This window comes from Bufo bufo, chromosome 5, assembly GCF_905171765.1.
Source record: "Bufo bufo chromosome 5, aBufBuf1.1, whole genome shotgun sequence".
NCBI lineage: Eukaryota > Metazoa > Chordata > Amphibia > Anura > Bufonidae > Bufo > Bufo bufo.
Window position 1 is genome coordinate 279,634,663 of NC_053393.1, and position 17,831 is coordinate 279,652,493.

General features: G+C 44.2%; 1 protein-coding gene across 6 annotated transcripts in view; it reads right to left on the reverse strand.

Moving 5' to 3' along the window:
- TMEM245 (transmembrane protein 245) overlaps positions 1–17,831 on the reverse strand; it is a 946,795-nt gene that overhangs the window by 267,609 nt on the left and 661,355 nt on the right. The window contains exon 14 of one of the 6 annotated variants that reach the window (XM_040431822.1): positions 7,292–7,427. The exons of the other annotated variants lie outside the window; for them this stretch is intronic. Coding sequence (XP_040287756.1) covers positions 7,361–7,427 — 67 coding nt within the window. The 3' untranslated portion in view covers positions 7,292–7,360. Of the gene's footprint in view, positions 1–7,291; positions 7,428–17,831 lie in introns of those variants that run through there. 6 annotated transcript variants of the gene reach the window in all.

A 17,831-nucleotide genomic window follows, 5' to 3' on the forward strand; every position in this document is an offset into this window, starting at 1 on the left:
GAGAGCAGATTGAGAGAGGATGTCTAGGAGGAAGAAAAGAACCAAAAACCATTAACTGGTAATTTTTAACATTTGGAACTAAACCTAGAACATTTACACAAAATATCCTCGATAGGACGTAACTGTAGGGAGATCTTTTGTCTCCGGGAGAGACCATGGTAGGTCTGTACACCAGAATGATCTATTCTGATGTAAAAGGAGGAAGAAATAATAATACATATAATGGGTATTGTAATGAAAAAGAAAATAGGTCAGTGAGAAGAATACAGTGTAAGATATAAAAGACTTAAAATTATATTTAAAAGATGAAAAGCATAACGTTATTCAAAAAGGAGAGGATGGAAGTATATTGGGCAACCGTCCACGACCATGTCCACTCCCTTCATCCACAGCTTATTTAACCGCTTGCCGCCACGCTAACGCCGAAAGGCGTCATTGCGGCGGCTTCCCCAGGCTACGCTAACGCCAATTGGCGTCATCTCGCGTGAGCCGAGATTTCCTGTGAACGCGCGCACACAGGCGCGCGCGTTCACAGGAACGGAAGGTAAGAGAGTTGATCTCCAGCCTGCCAGCGGCGATCGTTCGCTGGCAGGCTGGAGATGTGATTTTTTTAACCCCTAACAGGTATATTTGACGCTGTTTTGATAACAGCGTCTAATATACCTGCTACCTGGTCCTCTGGTGGTCCCCTTTGTTTGGATCGACCACCAGAGGACACAGGTAGCTCAGTAAAGTAGCACCAAGCACCACTACACTACACCCCCCCCCCGTCACTTATTAACCCCTTATTAGCCCCTGATCACCCCCCTGTCATTGATTACCCCCATGTCATTGATCACACCGCTGTAAAGCTCCATTCAGACGTCCGCATGATTTTTACGGATCCACTGATAGATGGATCGGATCCGCAAAACGCATACGGACGTCTGAATGGAGCCTTACAGGGGCATGATCAATGACTGTGGTGATCACCCCATATAGACTCCCTCATCACCCCCCTGTCATTGATCACACCCCTGTAAAGTTCCATTCAGACGTCCGCATGATTTTTACGGATCCACTGATAGATGGATCGGATCCGCAAAACGCACACGGACGTCTGAATGGAGCCTTACAGGGGCGTGATCAGTGACTGTGGTGATCACCCCATATAGACTCCCTGATCACCCCCCTGTCAAGCTCCATTCAGACGTCCGCATGATTTTTACGGATCCACTGATAGATGGATTGGATCCGCAAAACGCATACGGACGTCTGAATGGAGCCTTACAGGGGCGTGATCAATGACTGTGGTGATCACCCCATATAGACTCCCTGATCACCCCCCTGTCATTGATTACCCCCCTGTCATTGATAACCCCCTGTAAAGCTCCATTCAGACGTCCGCATGATTTTTACGGATCCACTGATAGATGGATCGGATCCGCAAAACGCATACGGACGTCTGAATGGAGCCTTACAGGGGTATGATCAATGACTGTGGTGATCACCCCATATAGACTCCCTGATCACCCCCCTGTCATTGATTACCCCCCTGTCATTGATCACCCCCCTGTAAAGCTCCATTCAGACGTCCGCATGAATTTTACGGATCCACTGATAGATGGATCGGATCCGCAAAACGCACACGGACGTCTGAATGGAGCCTTACAGGGGCGTGATCAATGACTGTGGTGATCACCCCATATAGACTCCCTGATCACCCCCCTGTCATTGATCACTTCCCCTGTCAGGCTGCATTCAGATGTCCGTATGATTTTTACGGATCCACGGATACATGGATCGGATCCGCAAAACACATACGGACATCTGAATAGAGCCTTATAGGGGGGTAATCAATGACAGGGGGGTGATCACCCCATATAGACTCCCTGATCACCCCCCCTGTCATTGATCACCCCCCTGCCATTGATCACCCCCCTGTCATTGATCACCCCCCTGTCATTGATCACCCCCCTGTCAGGCTCCATTCAGAATTTATTTTGGCCCAAGTTAGCGGAAATTATTATTTTTTTCTTACAAAGTCTCATATTCCACTAACTTGTGTCAAAAAATAAAATCTCACATGAACTCCCCATACCCCTCACGGAATCCAAATGCGTAAAAATTTTTTGACATTTATATTCCAGACTTCTTCTCACACTTTAGGGCCCCTAAAATGCCAGGGCAGTATAAATACCCCACATGTGACCCCATTTCGGAAAGAAGACACCCCCAGGTATTCCGTGAGGGGCATATTGAGTCCATGAAAGATTGAAATTTTTGTCCCAAGTTAGCGGAAAGGGAGACTTTGTGAGAAAAAAATAAAAAATATCAATTTCCGCTAACTTGTGCCAAAAAAAAAAAAATTTCTATGAACTCGCCATGCCCCTCATTGAATACCTTGGGGTGTCTTCTTTCCAAAATGGGGTCACATGTGGGGTATTTATACTGCCCTGGCATTCTAGGGGCCCCAAAGCGTGAGAAGAAGTCTGGTATCCAAATGTCTAAAAATGCCCTCCTAAAAGGAATTTGGGCACCTTTGCGCATCTAGGCTGCAAAAAAAGTGTCACACATCTGGTATCGCCGTACTCAGGAGAAGTTGGGGAATGTGTTTTGGGGTGTCATTTTACATATACCCATGCTGGGTGAGAAAAATATCTTGGTCAAATGCCAACTTTGTATAAAAAAATGGGAAAAGTTGTCTTTTGCCAAGATATTTCTCTCACCCAGCATGGGTATATGTAAAATGACACCCCAAAACACATTCCCCAACTTCTCCTGAATACAGCGATACCACATGTGTGACACTTTTTTGCAGCCTAGGTGGGCAAAGGGGCCCATATTCCAAAGAGCACCTTTAGGATTTCACAGGTCATTTACCTACTTACCACACATTAGGGCCCCTGGAAAATGCCAGGGCAGTATGACTACCCCACAAGTGACCCCATTTTGGAAAGAAGACACCCCAAGGTATTCCGTGAGGGGCATGGCGAGTTCCTAGAATTTTTTATTTTTTGTCACAAGTTAGTGGAAAATGATGATTTTTTTTTTTTTTTTCTTACAAAGTCTCATATTCCACTAACTTGTGACAAAAAATAAAAACTTCCACGAACTCACTATGCCCATCAGCGAATACCTTGGGGTGTCTTCTTTCCAAAATGGGGTCACTTGTGGGGTAGTTATACTGCCCTGGCATTCTAGGGGCCCAAATGTGTGGTAAGGAGTTTGAAATCAAATTCTGTAAAAAATGACCAGTGAAATCCGAAAGGTGCTCTTTGGAATATGGGCCCCTTTGCCCACCTAGGCTGCAAAAAAGTGTCACACATGTGGTATCTCCGTATTCAGGAGAAGTTGGGGAATGTGTTTTGGGGTGTCATTTTACATATTCCCATGCTGGGTGAGAGAAATATCTTGGCAAAAGACAACTTTTACCATTTTTTTTATACAAAGTTGTCTTTTGCCAAGATATTTCTCTCACCCAGCATGGGTATATGTAAAATGACACCCCAAAACACATTCCCCAACTTCTCCTGAATACGGAGATACCACATGTGTGACACTTTTTTGCAGCCTAGGTGGGCAAAGGGGCCCACATTCCAAAGAGCACCTTTCGGATTTCACCAGCCATTTTTTACAGAATTTGATTTCAAACTCCTTACCACACATTTGGGCCCCTAGAATGCCAGGGCAGTATAACTACCCCACAAGTGACCCCATTTTGGAAAGAAGACATCCCAAGGTATTCGCTGATGGGCATAGTGAGTTCATGGAAGCTTTTATTTTTTGTCAGAAGTTAGTGGAATATGAGACTTTGTAAGAAAAAAAAAAAATCATCATTTTCCGCTAACTTGTGACAAAAAATAAAAAGTTCTATGAACTCACTATGCCCATCAGCGAATACCTTAGGGTGTCTACTTTCCGAAATGGGGTCATTTGTGGGGTGTTTGTACTGTCTGGCCATTGAAGAACCTCAGGAAACATGACAGGTGCTCAGAAAGTCAGAGCTGCTTCAAAAAGCGGAAATTCACATTTTTGTACCATAGTTTGTAAACGCTATAACCTTTACCCAAACCATTTTTTTTGTACCCAAACATTTTTTTTTTATCAAATACATGTAGAACAATAAATTTAGAGCAAAATTTATATATGGATCTCGTTTTTTTACAACTGAAAGTGAAAAATGTCATTTGTTTGCAAAAAAATCGTTAAATTTCGATTAATAACAAAAAAAGTAAAAATGTCAGCAGCAATGAAATACCACCAAATGAAAGCTCTATTAGTGAGAAGAAAAGGAGGTAAAATTCATTTGGGTGGTAAGTTGCATGACCGAGCAATAAACCGCTAAAGTTGTGGAGTGCCGATTTGTAAAAAAGGGCCTGGTCTTTAGGGGGGTATAAACCTGTGGTCCTTAAGTGGTTAAGGACCATGTTGTAAACCTCTATGGAGGTATTGTCGCGTAACTATTGTGGTTCAGAGAGGGAGTCAACACCATCAAGAAGGGCGCACCAACAACTAAGAGAAAGAAAGAAAGGAGAGAAAGAGAAGAGTCAAAGTCCTCAAAATTACTATAATATCAATTCAAAGTTAAGAGCAGGACTGTTAAGAGCATGACTGTTCATCCTTCTCCCTCTGATAAGATGCGACGAGGTGTCAATTTGCCTTGTCTTTTCCTCTGCCTTGATGATTTCCCGTTGCTGACTGTTTCCCATGGAGTTGGAGGTGTGATTTCTGATGGAATGCAGATATCAGAAGTTGTAGACCAGTCAGGGACATCAATATCGTCAATGTCCATAATTTTTAGGACTTCTTGAAGATCTCCATGTGTTTTAATGATCAATCTTCTTTCTTTCCAATGAAACAATAGTCCAAAAGGAAAAAGCCATCTAAAGGCAATACGCTTGTGTTTGAGATGGTCAGTAAATGGTTTTAGAAGTCACCTTTTTTGCAGTGTGGCGGGGGCCAAATCTTGAAACAGCATTATTTTCACTCCTTGATACTCTATATTTTCGCATTCTCTCGCTTTCCTCATTACCATCTCTTTTTGAGAATAATTCAGGAACCTGCAAATAATGTCCCTAGGCGGTTCATTTGTTTTTGGTTTTGGTCTTAAAGCCCGATGAGCTCTTTCAAGTATTATTGAATCCAAGTTTTCTTCTCCTAGTAAAGAGGAGCATATTTCTTGCACCACTTTGGGGACCGCTTCATTAGCTACTGACTCTGGGACGCCTCTAAAGCGTATGTTATTGCGGCGTCCTCGGTTCTCTTGGTCTTCTATATGGTCGTAGAGATAATTGATATGTTGCTGATATGAGTGGAGAACCTCTGAATTCGTTTTTGTATAGTTTACTAATACTGATTGCGTGGCTTCCAGATTTTCGACTCTATGGCCCACTTGTTGCATTTCTTTTTTGAGGTCAGCAAGTTCTTCCAATATAGGATTAACAGCCTTAGTGAGAGCCTGTGAAATAAAGGATCTAGAGATGGGAAGTTCAGAAGAAGTTTCCATTGTGTCTTCAGTATCACTCTCATAATCTGCTTGTGAATGAGGCGATTTTGAAGCAGCTGATTTAGTATTAAGTGCGTTAGTATTGGATTTTTTCATCAAGTAATTATCAAGATCAGATTGATGCGTAAGTGAAAGTTGACGTTTTTTAGGTGGATCTGGTCTAGAACCAGGGTATCTTCCGATCTTCACCATAGGAATGTATTTAAATGGCCCCGCGTGTAGATTATTCTTCTTCTCACATAACCTTAATGAAGGTATTAAGTAATCATAGCATTATATTAACTGTGTAGATAACACTTTGCAGAGATAGAGGAACATTGAAATGTATTGAGAGATTCTCAGGTAGGAGAATATCGCCACCTACTGGATATTTCTTGTATATATTCCCAACAGCTCCAATTATTCTTTATTTCTTAAATTGTAAATCCACATATTCTGAACTGCCTGCAGCGCTCCTTTAAGCTGCTTCTACTCAAGGGAGCGTTCTCAAAGCACCCCTGAGACTCAAATATGAGAGTGAACAGTTGGAGGATCGATGTAGAAAAGGAAAGATCCTACAAATAAGCACAGATCCGCGGACTGTGATGAGAACTACTGTAAGTATATTGTGCTATGGATTTAAAAGTCCAGCCACATGACTTAGCATCGGCAATATGATTGTGCTTATTACCGGAGCTTCTTGCCGGCCGCTTTCCACAAAGCTACACCCCGCTCAGGGGAGTCGTGGCTGCCACTGAGGATCGCGATCTAAGGGCCGGGTGTAAAATGGCGCCCGCGCCGTGACAACTCCTCCGGTACAGGCCTGTGTCCCCCGAAACGGCCGGACTGAGGAAGGTACGCTAACTGAGGTGGGACTACCTTACCCCAGGCATGCGATAATATTTTCCTGCTGTTCGGGTCGTCGGATGGCTCTCGGGGCGGCCTCTTGCTGCCTCCACTCTAGGCCAAGGATTCTTCCCCTACTAGGCCGCAATCCGAAACTCCGGAATGGAGCAGATCTTTGGGCTCAGAAGGGTCTCAAAAGGTGGCGGGTGTTGAGTAGGGACGCCTGCGGTCCTTGGAGAGGATTATAAACTTTAAAATCCGGGCAGATGAGTTTGGATGTAATCTCCATAGACGGAGCTGCTGCACCAGACGTCTTTCCTGCTCTGCAGCTAGCCACGCCCCCCGTGTTTCTTACATTTTCTAATAATTGTTCCAACAGTTGTTGCCTTCTCACCAAGCTGCTTGCCTATTGTCCTGTAGCCTATCCCAGCCATGTGCGGGTCTACAATTTTGGCCCTGGTGTCCTTCCACAACTCTTTGGTCTTGGCCATGGTGGAGAGGTGTGATTGATTGAGTGTGTGGACAAGTATCTTTTATACAGGTAACAAGCTCAAAAATATGCAATTAATACAGGTAATAAGTGCAGAGAAAGAGGGCTTCTTAAAGAAAAACTAACAGGTCTGTGAGAGCCAGAATTCTTGCTGGTTGGTAGGTGATCAAATACTTATTTCATGCAATAAAATGCAAATAAATTATTTAAAAATCATACAATGTGATTTTATGGATTTTTTTTAGATTCTGTCTCTCACAGTTGAAGTGTACCTACAATAAAACTAACAGACCTCTCCATTCTTTGTAGGTGGGCAAACTTGCAAAATCACCAGTGTATAAAACACTTAATTTTAAACACTGTATCTATTATTCTGTGTATAAGGGATAAGCTGATATCTTGGCATAATCCTTTTAACTTCCAGGTCACTGTATATATGAATTAAGTAGTAGAAAATTGCAGCACACAGTTTTTTTCTTTGCCGCAAAGTTACGTTTTAATAGTATTTCATCATATGAAAATCATGATCCAGTGCAATTACAGGACGTGTAGGACAGTCATGTACATATCAATATGGCGACTGGACGTTTCGGCCTGTCAGGGCCTTCTTCAGTGGTCGATAATCTAGAATAAAATGATATACACTTCTGTGAGCGGTAGGATACATGCATCAAAATGAAAAAACAAAAATAAAAAAAATACATGAAAAACAGGAATCAGGACAGAATAAACAAATACAAAGGGGCAAAGGGACTAAAAACAGGAGTTAGAGTCCTGGTATGAACAGAATCGTATAACAAAACACGGTATAAGTATTGAAATAATGACATATATTGTAGCGGTCTGGTTTATCATGGTGGGTATAAAAACCTTACAGACAACCCCCATGGTTGGGCCAATATGACTGCAGTGATGACACGCTAACGTGCCTTGTGGTGGTCTAGTTGTAATGGTAGAAAAAAGCAGCTAAATAGACATGTCAGTAAACCATGTGTAGGCCAGGAGGATCGGAAGATACCATATCATGCATATAATTAAGTCTTAAAGTCCAGCAGTGGTAAAATTACATGGGTGGCAAGGGGTTAAAGATGCTGTTGGGGTTTACCTGTGGTTGACTTCCTGTCAAGGATGGCGCTGGATACTGGGCCGTGTATCCATAAGGGTGCCCTTATGACCGAGGGCCGCTGGTCATGTGCGGCGCGAGTCACGTGACACCTGCGGTGCGCCGGCGTGCGTTCCATCTGCGTGTCACACGCCCCAGCTGGATGTGCGCCGCGCTATCCGGTCTGCAGAAGCAGAAGATGCCAGATCATGTGATGTTTGCATCACATGTCTCAAGAATAGTTCTGTTTTAACCCTTACTGGCATGTCTGAGTATAATTTGATGTAATAAGAGGCAGTGTGGGTGGAGTGGAAAAACATGATGTGGATCTGGGGTTGGTACCAAACGGTGTAGGAGGCAAGAAAAAGGGTGAAACATCAGTACCATAGTTGGAGGATGCGTACATAATCATGCATATTCGCATAAACGGTACATAAATTAGACGCAAGTGCATAATTAGATAAAATCCCTAAATTTAGGAGGTAGTGGGGAGTAATGGGGGAAAAGGGAAAAAAAGGGGGAGAAGGGAAAAGGAAGTGTATGGGGGAGGGGGAAAAGGAAGGGTAGAGGGGGGGGAAGGGGGGGAGAAGGCATATCTCACCCTTACTAGTTGTAATTTCAACGAGTCTGAAAAAGAAATAAAGAATGTGTTAGTCTCATGGAATCAATAGCTTTTTACAATCAAATGAAACATTTATAAAGAAATCGCATTCCCGGTTAAGGCCATGTGGTGATAAAGTTCCCAATGTGTGGCTCCAGTACGCCTTTCTCTGTTTTAAAAGTAAGGTCCTGTTACCGCCGCATCTTGGGGAATCAATTTGTTCCAACACTTGAAATCGTAGTTGCGAGACCCGGTGCTTTTTTTCACAGAAATGGTGTGGAACAGGTAACATGGTGTATCCAAGTCTGATTGTGGATTTATGTTTGCTTACTCGATCACGGAAGTGTTGTGTGGTCTCGCCCACATATGCCAGGCCACATGGACATTTCAGTAAATATATTACAAAGCTAGAGTCACATGTGTAGAATCCCTTGATAGGGTATGGTCGTCCTGTTCTTAGGCGACGTACGTATTCACCTCTGATGACACTAGAACATTGTGCACAATGTAGACAGGGGAATGTCCTTTGTTGTTGACTCCTCAAAAATGTTTGTTTGGGTATTTTAGTAAAGCTCCCTATGTCGGCCTTGACGAGTTTGTCCCTGATGGTTACAGGGTCTTTTGTAGCAGGTGAGAGGGGGTTGGCTAAATTCCACGATATTAGGGTAAGCTTTTGCTAGTAGTGGCCAATGTTTCCTCAATACCTGGTGGATTTTGGGGATGATATGTCGCTACGCATGCCAATCGTTGAGGTACATTCCTCCATGGTGGGATGGTGTCACTTATGTTATTTCTTGTGGAATAGAGGAGAGATTGCGGGTACCCCCTCTTCTAAAATTTTTGTGTCATTTCATTTAGTCTGGTTTATTTCACATCGCTACTAGAGACAGTGCAGTTAACCCGTATAAATTGTGACTTTTGAAGGGAATTTTTGGTGGCCCTGGGATGGCAACTGTTGTAATGGAGGAGACTATTGCGGTCCGTAGCTATATTAAAGACATCCAAGTTATGTTGCCCATTGGGTCGCGTCTGACAACCGTATCCAGGAAGCTGATTTCTTCCTGGTTCACATGCATGGTGAAAGATAATTCTGGGTAGACTTTGTTAAGGTCCTGAACAAATTCCTCAATGGTGAAGGTGGGGCCCCTCCATATGCAAAAAATGTCGTCAATGAAGCGAAGCCACATGACAGAGAATTGGTGAAATAAAGGGTGTGTGTATACGTGATCTTCTTCGAAGGCCATCATATAGGCATTTGCATACGGAGGGGCCACATTAGATCCCATTGCGGTACCCCTCTTCTGACCGTAGTATGTATCGCCGAACATGAAAAAATGAAAGAAGCGACAAACAACTGAGCGAATACAGAAAAAAAAAACTGAACAGAACTAGCGACAAAAATTTATATGTAACGCAGAAGACTACCGCTTGGACAATGTTTACAGGTGGAAGGGAAACCCACAGCATAATTTTTGGGACAACAGATACCCTCACTATTCAGGCCCTGTATCTTCATCTGATAGCGACCGATCAGGAGGCTATAGACGTCCGGCTCGTTTTTTAGGCAACCCAAAGAGAATAGGCAGACCAGGACAAGGCGCACTAGGAGAGGTGGGAGGTAACGATCAAGGGGGTCGAATACAGACAAGATCCCAGGTAAGGAGAACAACTTAGTAGTTAATATCTTCTCCACCAACCTATCTCCAGCACAAACCTATATTCTACAGAAGGGACTATCTTTCTGCCCAACACGAAACTTGAACACGTTCACCCTGGAAAAAGAGCTCCAGAGGTTTTATCACACCTTGAGACTCAAAGTACATTTCAGCGAAACAGAACAGAGACCAATCACTACCACTGATCCCCCAAGTGCATTATCTATAGAATCATTAGGCCTCAGAAATAAGAGCTCATTCATGCTTCCACGTAATAAACACCTAGTGGAAACATTTATCTCCTTTGCCCAAAACACTATACACGAGATCTTAAAAGAAAATACCCTAGGCCATTTCAAACACACCAACAATTTAACTGCAGAAGAAAGGATGGCCCTAAATTCCCTACAAACGCAAAATGACATCATCATCAAACCGGCCGATAAGGGCGGTGCTCTGGTCGTAATGGATAAGACTAAATACCTAAGCAAGATCAGGAGCCAACTGATGACATAACATATGAGGTCCTGCGCCAGGATCCAACAAGACAAGTCCAAGAACTGATATCCAATATCCTCACAACATATACCAACCTAGAAGTGATTGATTCCAAAACAGCCACATTTATTAGGCCATCTACCTAGAAAAGATTCTCACTCCACTCATTAAGACATCTAGATCCTTTCTCCTTGACACATTAGATTTCATAATTAAATTACAACAAATAAATAAAACACCGAATTGTACACTGGTGACATTAGATGTAAATAGCCTATATACATCTATTAAACGCGATACGGGGATACAGGCAACGGCTAAACTCCTAAAACACGCAATCTGAACTCAATTTGGTACAACAGGAAATTTGTCTTGAACTATTAAAAACTATACTGACAAAAAATGTTTTCATGTTCGGTGATACATACTACGGTCAGAAGAGGGGTACCGCAATAGGATGTAATGTGGCCCCTCCGTATGCAAATGCCTATATGATGGCCTTAGAAGAAGATCACGTATACACACACCCTTTATTCCACCAATTCTCTGTCATGTGGCTTTGCTTCATTGACGACATTTTTTGCATATGGAGGGGCCCCACCTTCACCATTGAGGAATTTGTTCAGGACCTCAACAAAGTCTACCCAGAATTAGATTTCACCATGCATGTGAACCAGGAAGAAATCAGCTTCCTGGATACAGTTGTCAAACTCGACCCAATGGGCAACATAAAGTTGAATCTCTTTAATAAAGCTACGGACCGCAATAGTCTCCTCCATAACAACAGTTGCCATCTCAGGGCCACCAAAAATTCCCTTCCAAAGTCACAATTTATACGGGTTAACCGCATTGTCTCTAGTAGCAACGTGAAAGAAACAAGACTAAATGAAATGACACAAAAATTTCACAATCTCTCCTCAATTCCACAAGAAATACCATAAGTGACACCACCCCCCCACGGAGGAATGAACCTCAACGATTAGCATGCATAACGACATATCATCCCCAAAATCCACCAGGTATTGAGGAAACATTGGCCACTACTAGAAAAAGCTTACCCTAAAATCGTGGAATTTAGCCAACCCCCTCTCACCTGCTACAAAAGACCCCGTAGCATCAGGGACAAACTCATCAAGGCCGACATAGGGAGCTTCACTAAATTACCCAGACAAACATTTTTGAGGAGTCAACGACAAGGGACATTCCCCTGTCTACATTGCGCACAATGTTCTAATGTCAGAGGCGAATACGTCACTCACCCAAGAACAGGACGACCATACCCTATCAAGGGATTCTACACATGTGACTCTAGCTTTGTAATATATTTACTGAAATGTCCATGTGGCCTGGCATATGTGGGCGAGACCACACAACACGTCCGTGATCGAGTAAGCAAACATAAATCCACAGTCAGACTTGGACACACCATGTTACCTGTTCCACACCACCGGGTCTCGCAACTACGATTTCAAGTGTTGGAACAAATTGACGCGGCGGTAACCGGACCCTACTTTTAAAACAGAGAGAGGCGTACTGGATCCACACATTGGGAACTTTATCACCACACGGCCTTAACCGGGAATGTGATTTCTTTATAAATGCTTAATTTGACTGTAAAAAGCTACTGATTCCATGAGACTAACACGTTCTTTATTTCTTTTTCAGACTCGTTGAAATTACAACTAGTAAGAGTGAGATATGCCTTCTCCCCCCCCCCCTTTTTTTTTTTTTTCCTTTTCCCCCATTACTCCCCACTACATCCTAAGTTTAGGGATATTATCTAATTATGCACTTGCACCTAATTTATGTAGCGATTATTCTAATATGCATCCTCCAACTATGGTACTGATGTTTTCCCCTTTTTATTGCCTCCTACACTGTTTGGTACCAACCCCAGATCCACATCATGTTTTTCCACTCTACCCACACTGCTTCTTATTACATCCAATTATACTCAGACATGCCAGTAAGGGTTAAAACAGAACTATTCTTGAGACGTGACGCAAACATGACATGATCTGGCATCTTCCTGGTTCTGCAGACCATATAGCGCGGCGCACATCTGGCTGGGGCGCGTGACCTGCAGGTGGAACGCTCGCCGACTCCGCCTGTGTCACGTGACTCGCGCCGCACGTGACCAGTGTTCCCGGCGGCCCGCACAGTCATAAGGGCGCGCTTATGATACACGGCCTAGTATCCAGCGCCATCCTTGACAGGAAGTCAGCCACAGGTACACCCCAACAGCATCTTTAACCCCTGGGCCCCTTTATAATTTTACCACTTCTGGACTGTAAGACTTAATTATATGCATGATATGGTATCTTCCGATCCTCCTGGCTTACACATGGCTTACTGACATGTCTATTTAGCTGTTATTTCTGCCATTACAACTAGACCACCACAAGGCACGTTAGCGTGTCATCACTGCAGTCGTATTGGCCCGACCATGGGGGGTGTCTGTAAGGTTTTTAAACCCACCATGATAAACCAGAACGCTACAATGTATATTACCATGTCATTATTTCAATACTTATACCGTGTTTTGTTATACGATTCTGTTCACTCCAGGACTCTAACAAGTTTAAGAGAACATTTTCAGAGAAATTTTACTGATAGGCTCTGAGATGTGAGCCGAAGGAACTAGGTTCAAATCCCAGAGAGGGATTCTGCTCTTGCTCATTGGTGTCAACCTAGAAACTGCTGTAACAAATTTACAAAAGGCTCTCCAAACCCTTCGATAAATCGTAGAAGTGACCTTCTTATGACTAGCTAGCAGCAAAGTATTACCGTCCTCAGTGTTGTGGAAAAATTATTTTTCACCGTATTGTCGCCATCTATTCTATGGAGATGCGCAGATTCGTTCGCATTTGCACAGAGACATTCGCACGATGGTCTGGTCGTCCCGACCTGTAGCTGATTTGTGCCAGGCCTGGTATTACTGCAGGATACCAGTGTCATGGCGCCGGCTGAGGGAGGGAGGGATAAGGGCCGTCGAATAAAGGTTTCTTCATCCACGAGGATAAGCGCGGCAATGGAAAGGGTGCGAATAAGTGTGCGAACACGCGAACATAAGTTCGCGCGATCATTCACATCTTCGCCAGCCAATCACTTCATGCCATAACCTGTCTCCTCATTGGTCATGATTGTAAGACCGCCTTCCAGCCAATCACTTCATACCATAACCTGTCTCCTCATTGGTCATGATTGTAAGACCGCCTCCCATCTTCTGTTATAAATAAACCACGCCTAGCCAATGGAAGCAGGCACATTATTGGAACCTACTTGAGAACGTCTCTGTGATGTTATTTTGGAGGAATTGCGCACACATCGACGCACACTACACCAAGGATTTCCCGATTGTACTCCTGGCGGTCGTTTTCGGTTGTGAGAACGAGACAAAGGAGCACACGGCAATATCAGTTGGCGAGCACAGTTAAGGAGCTAATTTCCCCCCCCGTTATCAGCAGAGCTTAAAGGAGACACAGCTTAATTTTCAAAAAGCAAAAAACGCCGGCATAAGGTAAGAAAATCCTTTTCCTCATATTTTTGAGAAAGTTTTGCTCTTTGTGAATTGAAATCTGTGTACTCCAATCTGCTGATATCAGGAAAAAAAATCTACTGAAAGAACCTTTTGGTGTATGTGGTTGATGTTTTTCCAATAATAGCTGCCTAGTTACTTGTTGTTGCATATTTGCATGACTGCTGTGTGGGTTTCTCAACTGTAAAGGGCGGGTCAGTGTTCTGCTGGGAAAAAAAGGATCTTGTCACGAGGGTGTCAAGAGCCACGCCTGAGTCAGTTATACCCGGGGTCAGGAAGTCGCAGTGGGTGGCTGCGTGCTCTATGTCGAAAGATAGTGCTGTTTCTTTATGGTAGCTTTCTGGGTTTGCCTTGCAACCCTTTTTGGCTCACTCAGGGATCCGTAGCTCCTTCTCAGCTGTTTCTTGTCCAGCACTCCCAACCTCCTTATATTCCCCTCTTCCACTTCTCTGGTTGCCAGATATAGAGCTTCCTGCCTGGACTTCTATACTGACTCACTGAAGCTGTGTTCCCTGGTTGTTGTTCCAGAACGTTACCCTCCGGATCCCTGTTGGGCCTTTGTGGTCTGCTGTTGTCGCCCACCTGGGATTATATGTTTGTCTGTATTGTCTGTCCTCTCCTTGGTGTTTTCCTCTTAGTGTCAGTGGTGCGGACTAGTGATCCCACTACATAGGGCTCATCTTAGGAAAAGCCAGGGTTTAGGCACGTGATCGGCGTACGGGTGAGGAACCTGTCTAGGGACGTCAGGGCTGTAAGGTGCCAGCCTCAAGGTGAGTCAGGGGTCACCACCTTTCCCTCTCCCTTGGACAGGGCCTTCCCATTTCCCTCCCTTTGCGTGACGCCGGTCATTACATATTATATCTGGCCCTTATTTTGTGTAGGTAAAAAAAAAAAAAAAAACTTTTTCTTTCTACCTTTCTACCTACTTAGAATCCAGTATGGATCCAATTGCTGCTTTGTCAAAGCAACTTCAAGGCCTGTCTTTGGAGGTGGCAGGATTGAAGGCGTCGGTCCTCCAGCAACAGCAGCAATTACAACAGACCGCTACAGGTAACCAGGTTGTTGCGGAACCCAAGGTTGCTCTTCCTGACAGATTTTCTGGGGGAAGGGACAAATTTGTGACTCTCCGTGAGGCTTGTAAATTATATTTTAACCTGCGCCCTTACTCCTCTGGTAATGAAGAACAGCGGGTGGGGGTTGTTATTTCCCTGCTGCAGGGGGACCCGCAATCCTGGGCGTTCTCTTTACCCACTGATTCCCAGGCTCTCCGGTCAGTGGATGAATTTTTTGGGGCCTTGGGTCTCATATATGACGACCCTGACCGAGTCGCACTGGCTGAATCTAAATTACGGAGACTCCTACAGGGAGAGCGGCCAGTAGAGGAGTATTGCTCAGAGTTCCGTAGGTGGGCTAAGGATACCCAGTGGAACGACCCGGCTCTCAGGAGTCAGTTCTGCTCTGGGTTAATCCAAAAGGATTAAGGATGTGCTTGTGCTGTATGAGACTCCCTTTTCCCTTGATGCGGTTATGTCCCTTGCTATCAGGATAGATAGACGTCTTAGGGACAGATTGAAAAATCCGGAGCAACTGGTAACCCCTCCCAAGCAGCAGTTAGTCTGTACGGACTTAGACGAGCCTATGCAGCTAGGAGGAACTACTCGACAGGTCCATCCTCCTGAGGTTCGCCGTAGGCGTGGGGTTTGTTTTTTCTGTGGGGAGAGGGGTCATTTTATTAATGTCTGTCTTTCCTTCCTCAAAAACAAAAGACCGTCGGAAAACTACTAACCCCAGGCTGTGTGGAGGATGTCAGCCGGGGGGTATACGTTTCCTCCATACGAACATCCCAATTTGTGTTGCCAGCGGTTGTTGTTTTTGGCGTTAAGACGGAGACTATTTCTTTTTTTCTAGACAGTGGAGCAGGAGTAAATTTGATAGATGTCCATTTTGCCCACACTATGGGTTTGTCTCTCTGTACGCTACAGAGACCTATTCCCATATTCGCTATTGATTCTGCTCCTCTGTCTCAGAGAAACCTCACTCACATTGTCCATAACTTACACCTTCGGGTAGGGGACCACCATAACGAGTTGCTTTCATGTTATGTTCTGGAGGGGCTTCCCACTCCGGTGGTGTTGGGTCTTCCCTGGTTGGTAGCGCACAATCCAGTGGTGGATTGGCAGGCCAGGGAGATATTGGAGTGGAGTGAGCATTGCAGAGAAAATTGCTTAAATAGCAATTGCTTAGTCGCCTCCATAGCTACCCTACCTACATTTGTTTCGGACTTTGAGGACGTTTTTTCTGAAAAGGGTTGTCAGAAGTTACCACCTCACCGTCCTTATGATTGCCCGGTTAACCTGATTCCCGGTGCAAAATTACCCAAGACCAGGTTATATAATCTTTCGGGTCCGGAGAGACAAGCCATGAAAGATTATATCTCCGAGAGCTTGGCTAAGGGACACATCAGACCCTCTTCTTCACCCGTGGCTGCAGGGTTTTTCTTCGTTAAAAAGAAAGATGGGGGCCTGCGTCCTTGCCTAGATTTTCGCGAATTAATCCGGATAACCATCCCAGACCCATATCCTCTTCCTCTCATTCCTGACCTGTTTAATCAGATTGCGGGTGCTAGGTGGTTCTCCAAACTTGATCTTAGGGGGGCCTACAATCTGATTCGTATCAAGGAAGGGGATGAGTGGAAGACAGCTTTTAACACCCCTGAGGGGCATTATGAAAATCTAGTCATGCCTTTCGGTCTGACCAATGCTCCTGCTGTCTTCCAACATTTTGTTAATGACATTTTTAGTCATCTTATCGGCAGGTTTGTGGTGATATACCTAGATGATTTATTTGTCTGATCTGAAAACACATGAGGTGCATGTCAGACAGGTACTGCAGGTCCTACGGACAAATAAATTATATGCTAAAATTGAAAAGTGTGTCTTCGCCGTTCAGGAAATACAGTGCCTAGGTTATTTATTATCTACTTCAGGTTTCCGTATGGATCCTAGGAAGGTCCAGGCAATTTTAGATTGGGATCTTCCTGAGAACCTCAAAGCACTGCAACGGTTCTTGGGCTTCGCAAATTTCTATAGAAAATTCATTAAAAATTATTCGGTGATTGTAAAACCCCTTACTGACATGACTAGGAAGGGGACAGATTTTTCTAAATGGTCTGACGCCGCTAAAATTGCTTTTTCCTCTCTAAAAGAGAGGTTTACCTCGGCACCTGTACTAATCCAACCTGATGTCTCCCAGCCTTTTATTGTTGAAGTAGATGCGTCAGAGGTGGGAGTGGGGGCTGTGCTGTCTCAGGGTCCGTCTCCTGGCAAATGGCGTCCTTGTGCTTTCTTTTCTAAAAAACTATCTGCAGTAGAAAAGAACTATGATATTGGCAATAGGGAACTATTAGCTATTAAACTAGCGTTTGAAGAATGGCGTCACTTTTTAGAGGGGGCAATCCACCCCGTCACTGTGATTACGGACCACAAAAACCTTCTGTACCTCGAATCAGCTAAGCGTCTCACCCCTAGACAAGCTAGGTGGTCGCTATTTTTTACCAGGTTTAACTTTGTTATTACCTATCGTCCTGGGGCAAAAAATACCAAGGCAGATGCATTATCTCGTTGTTTCCCTGGAG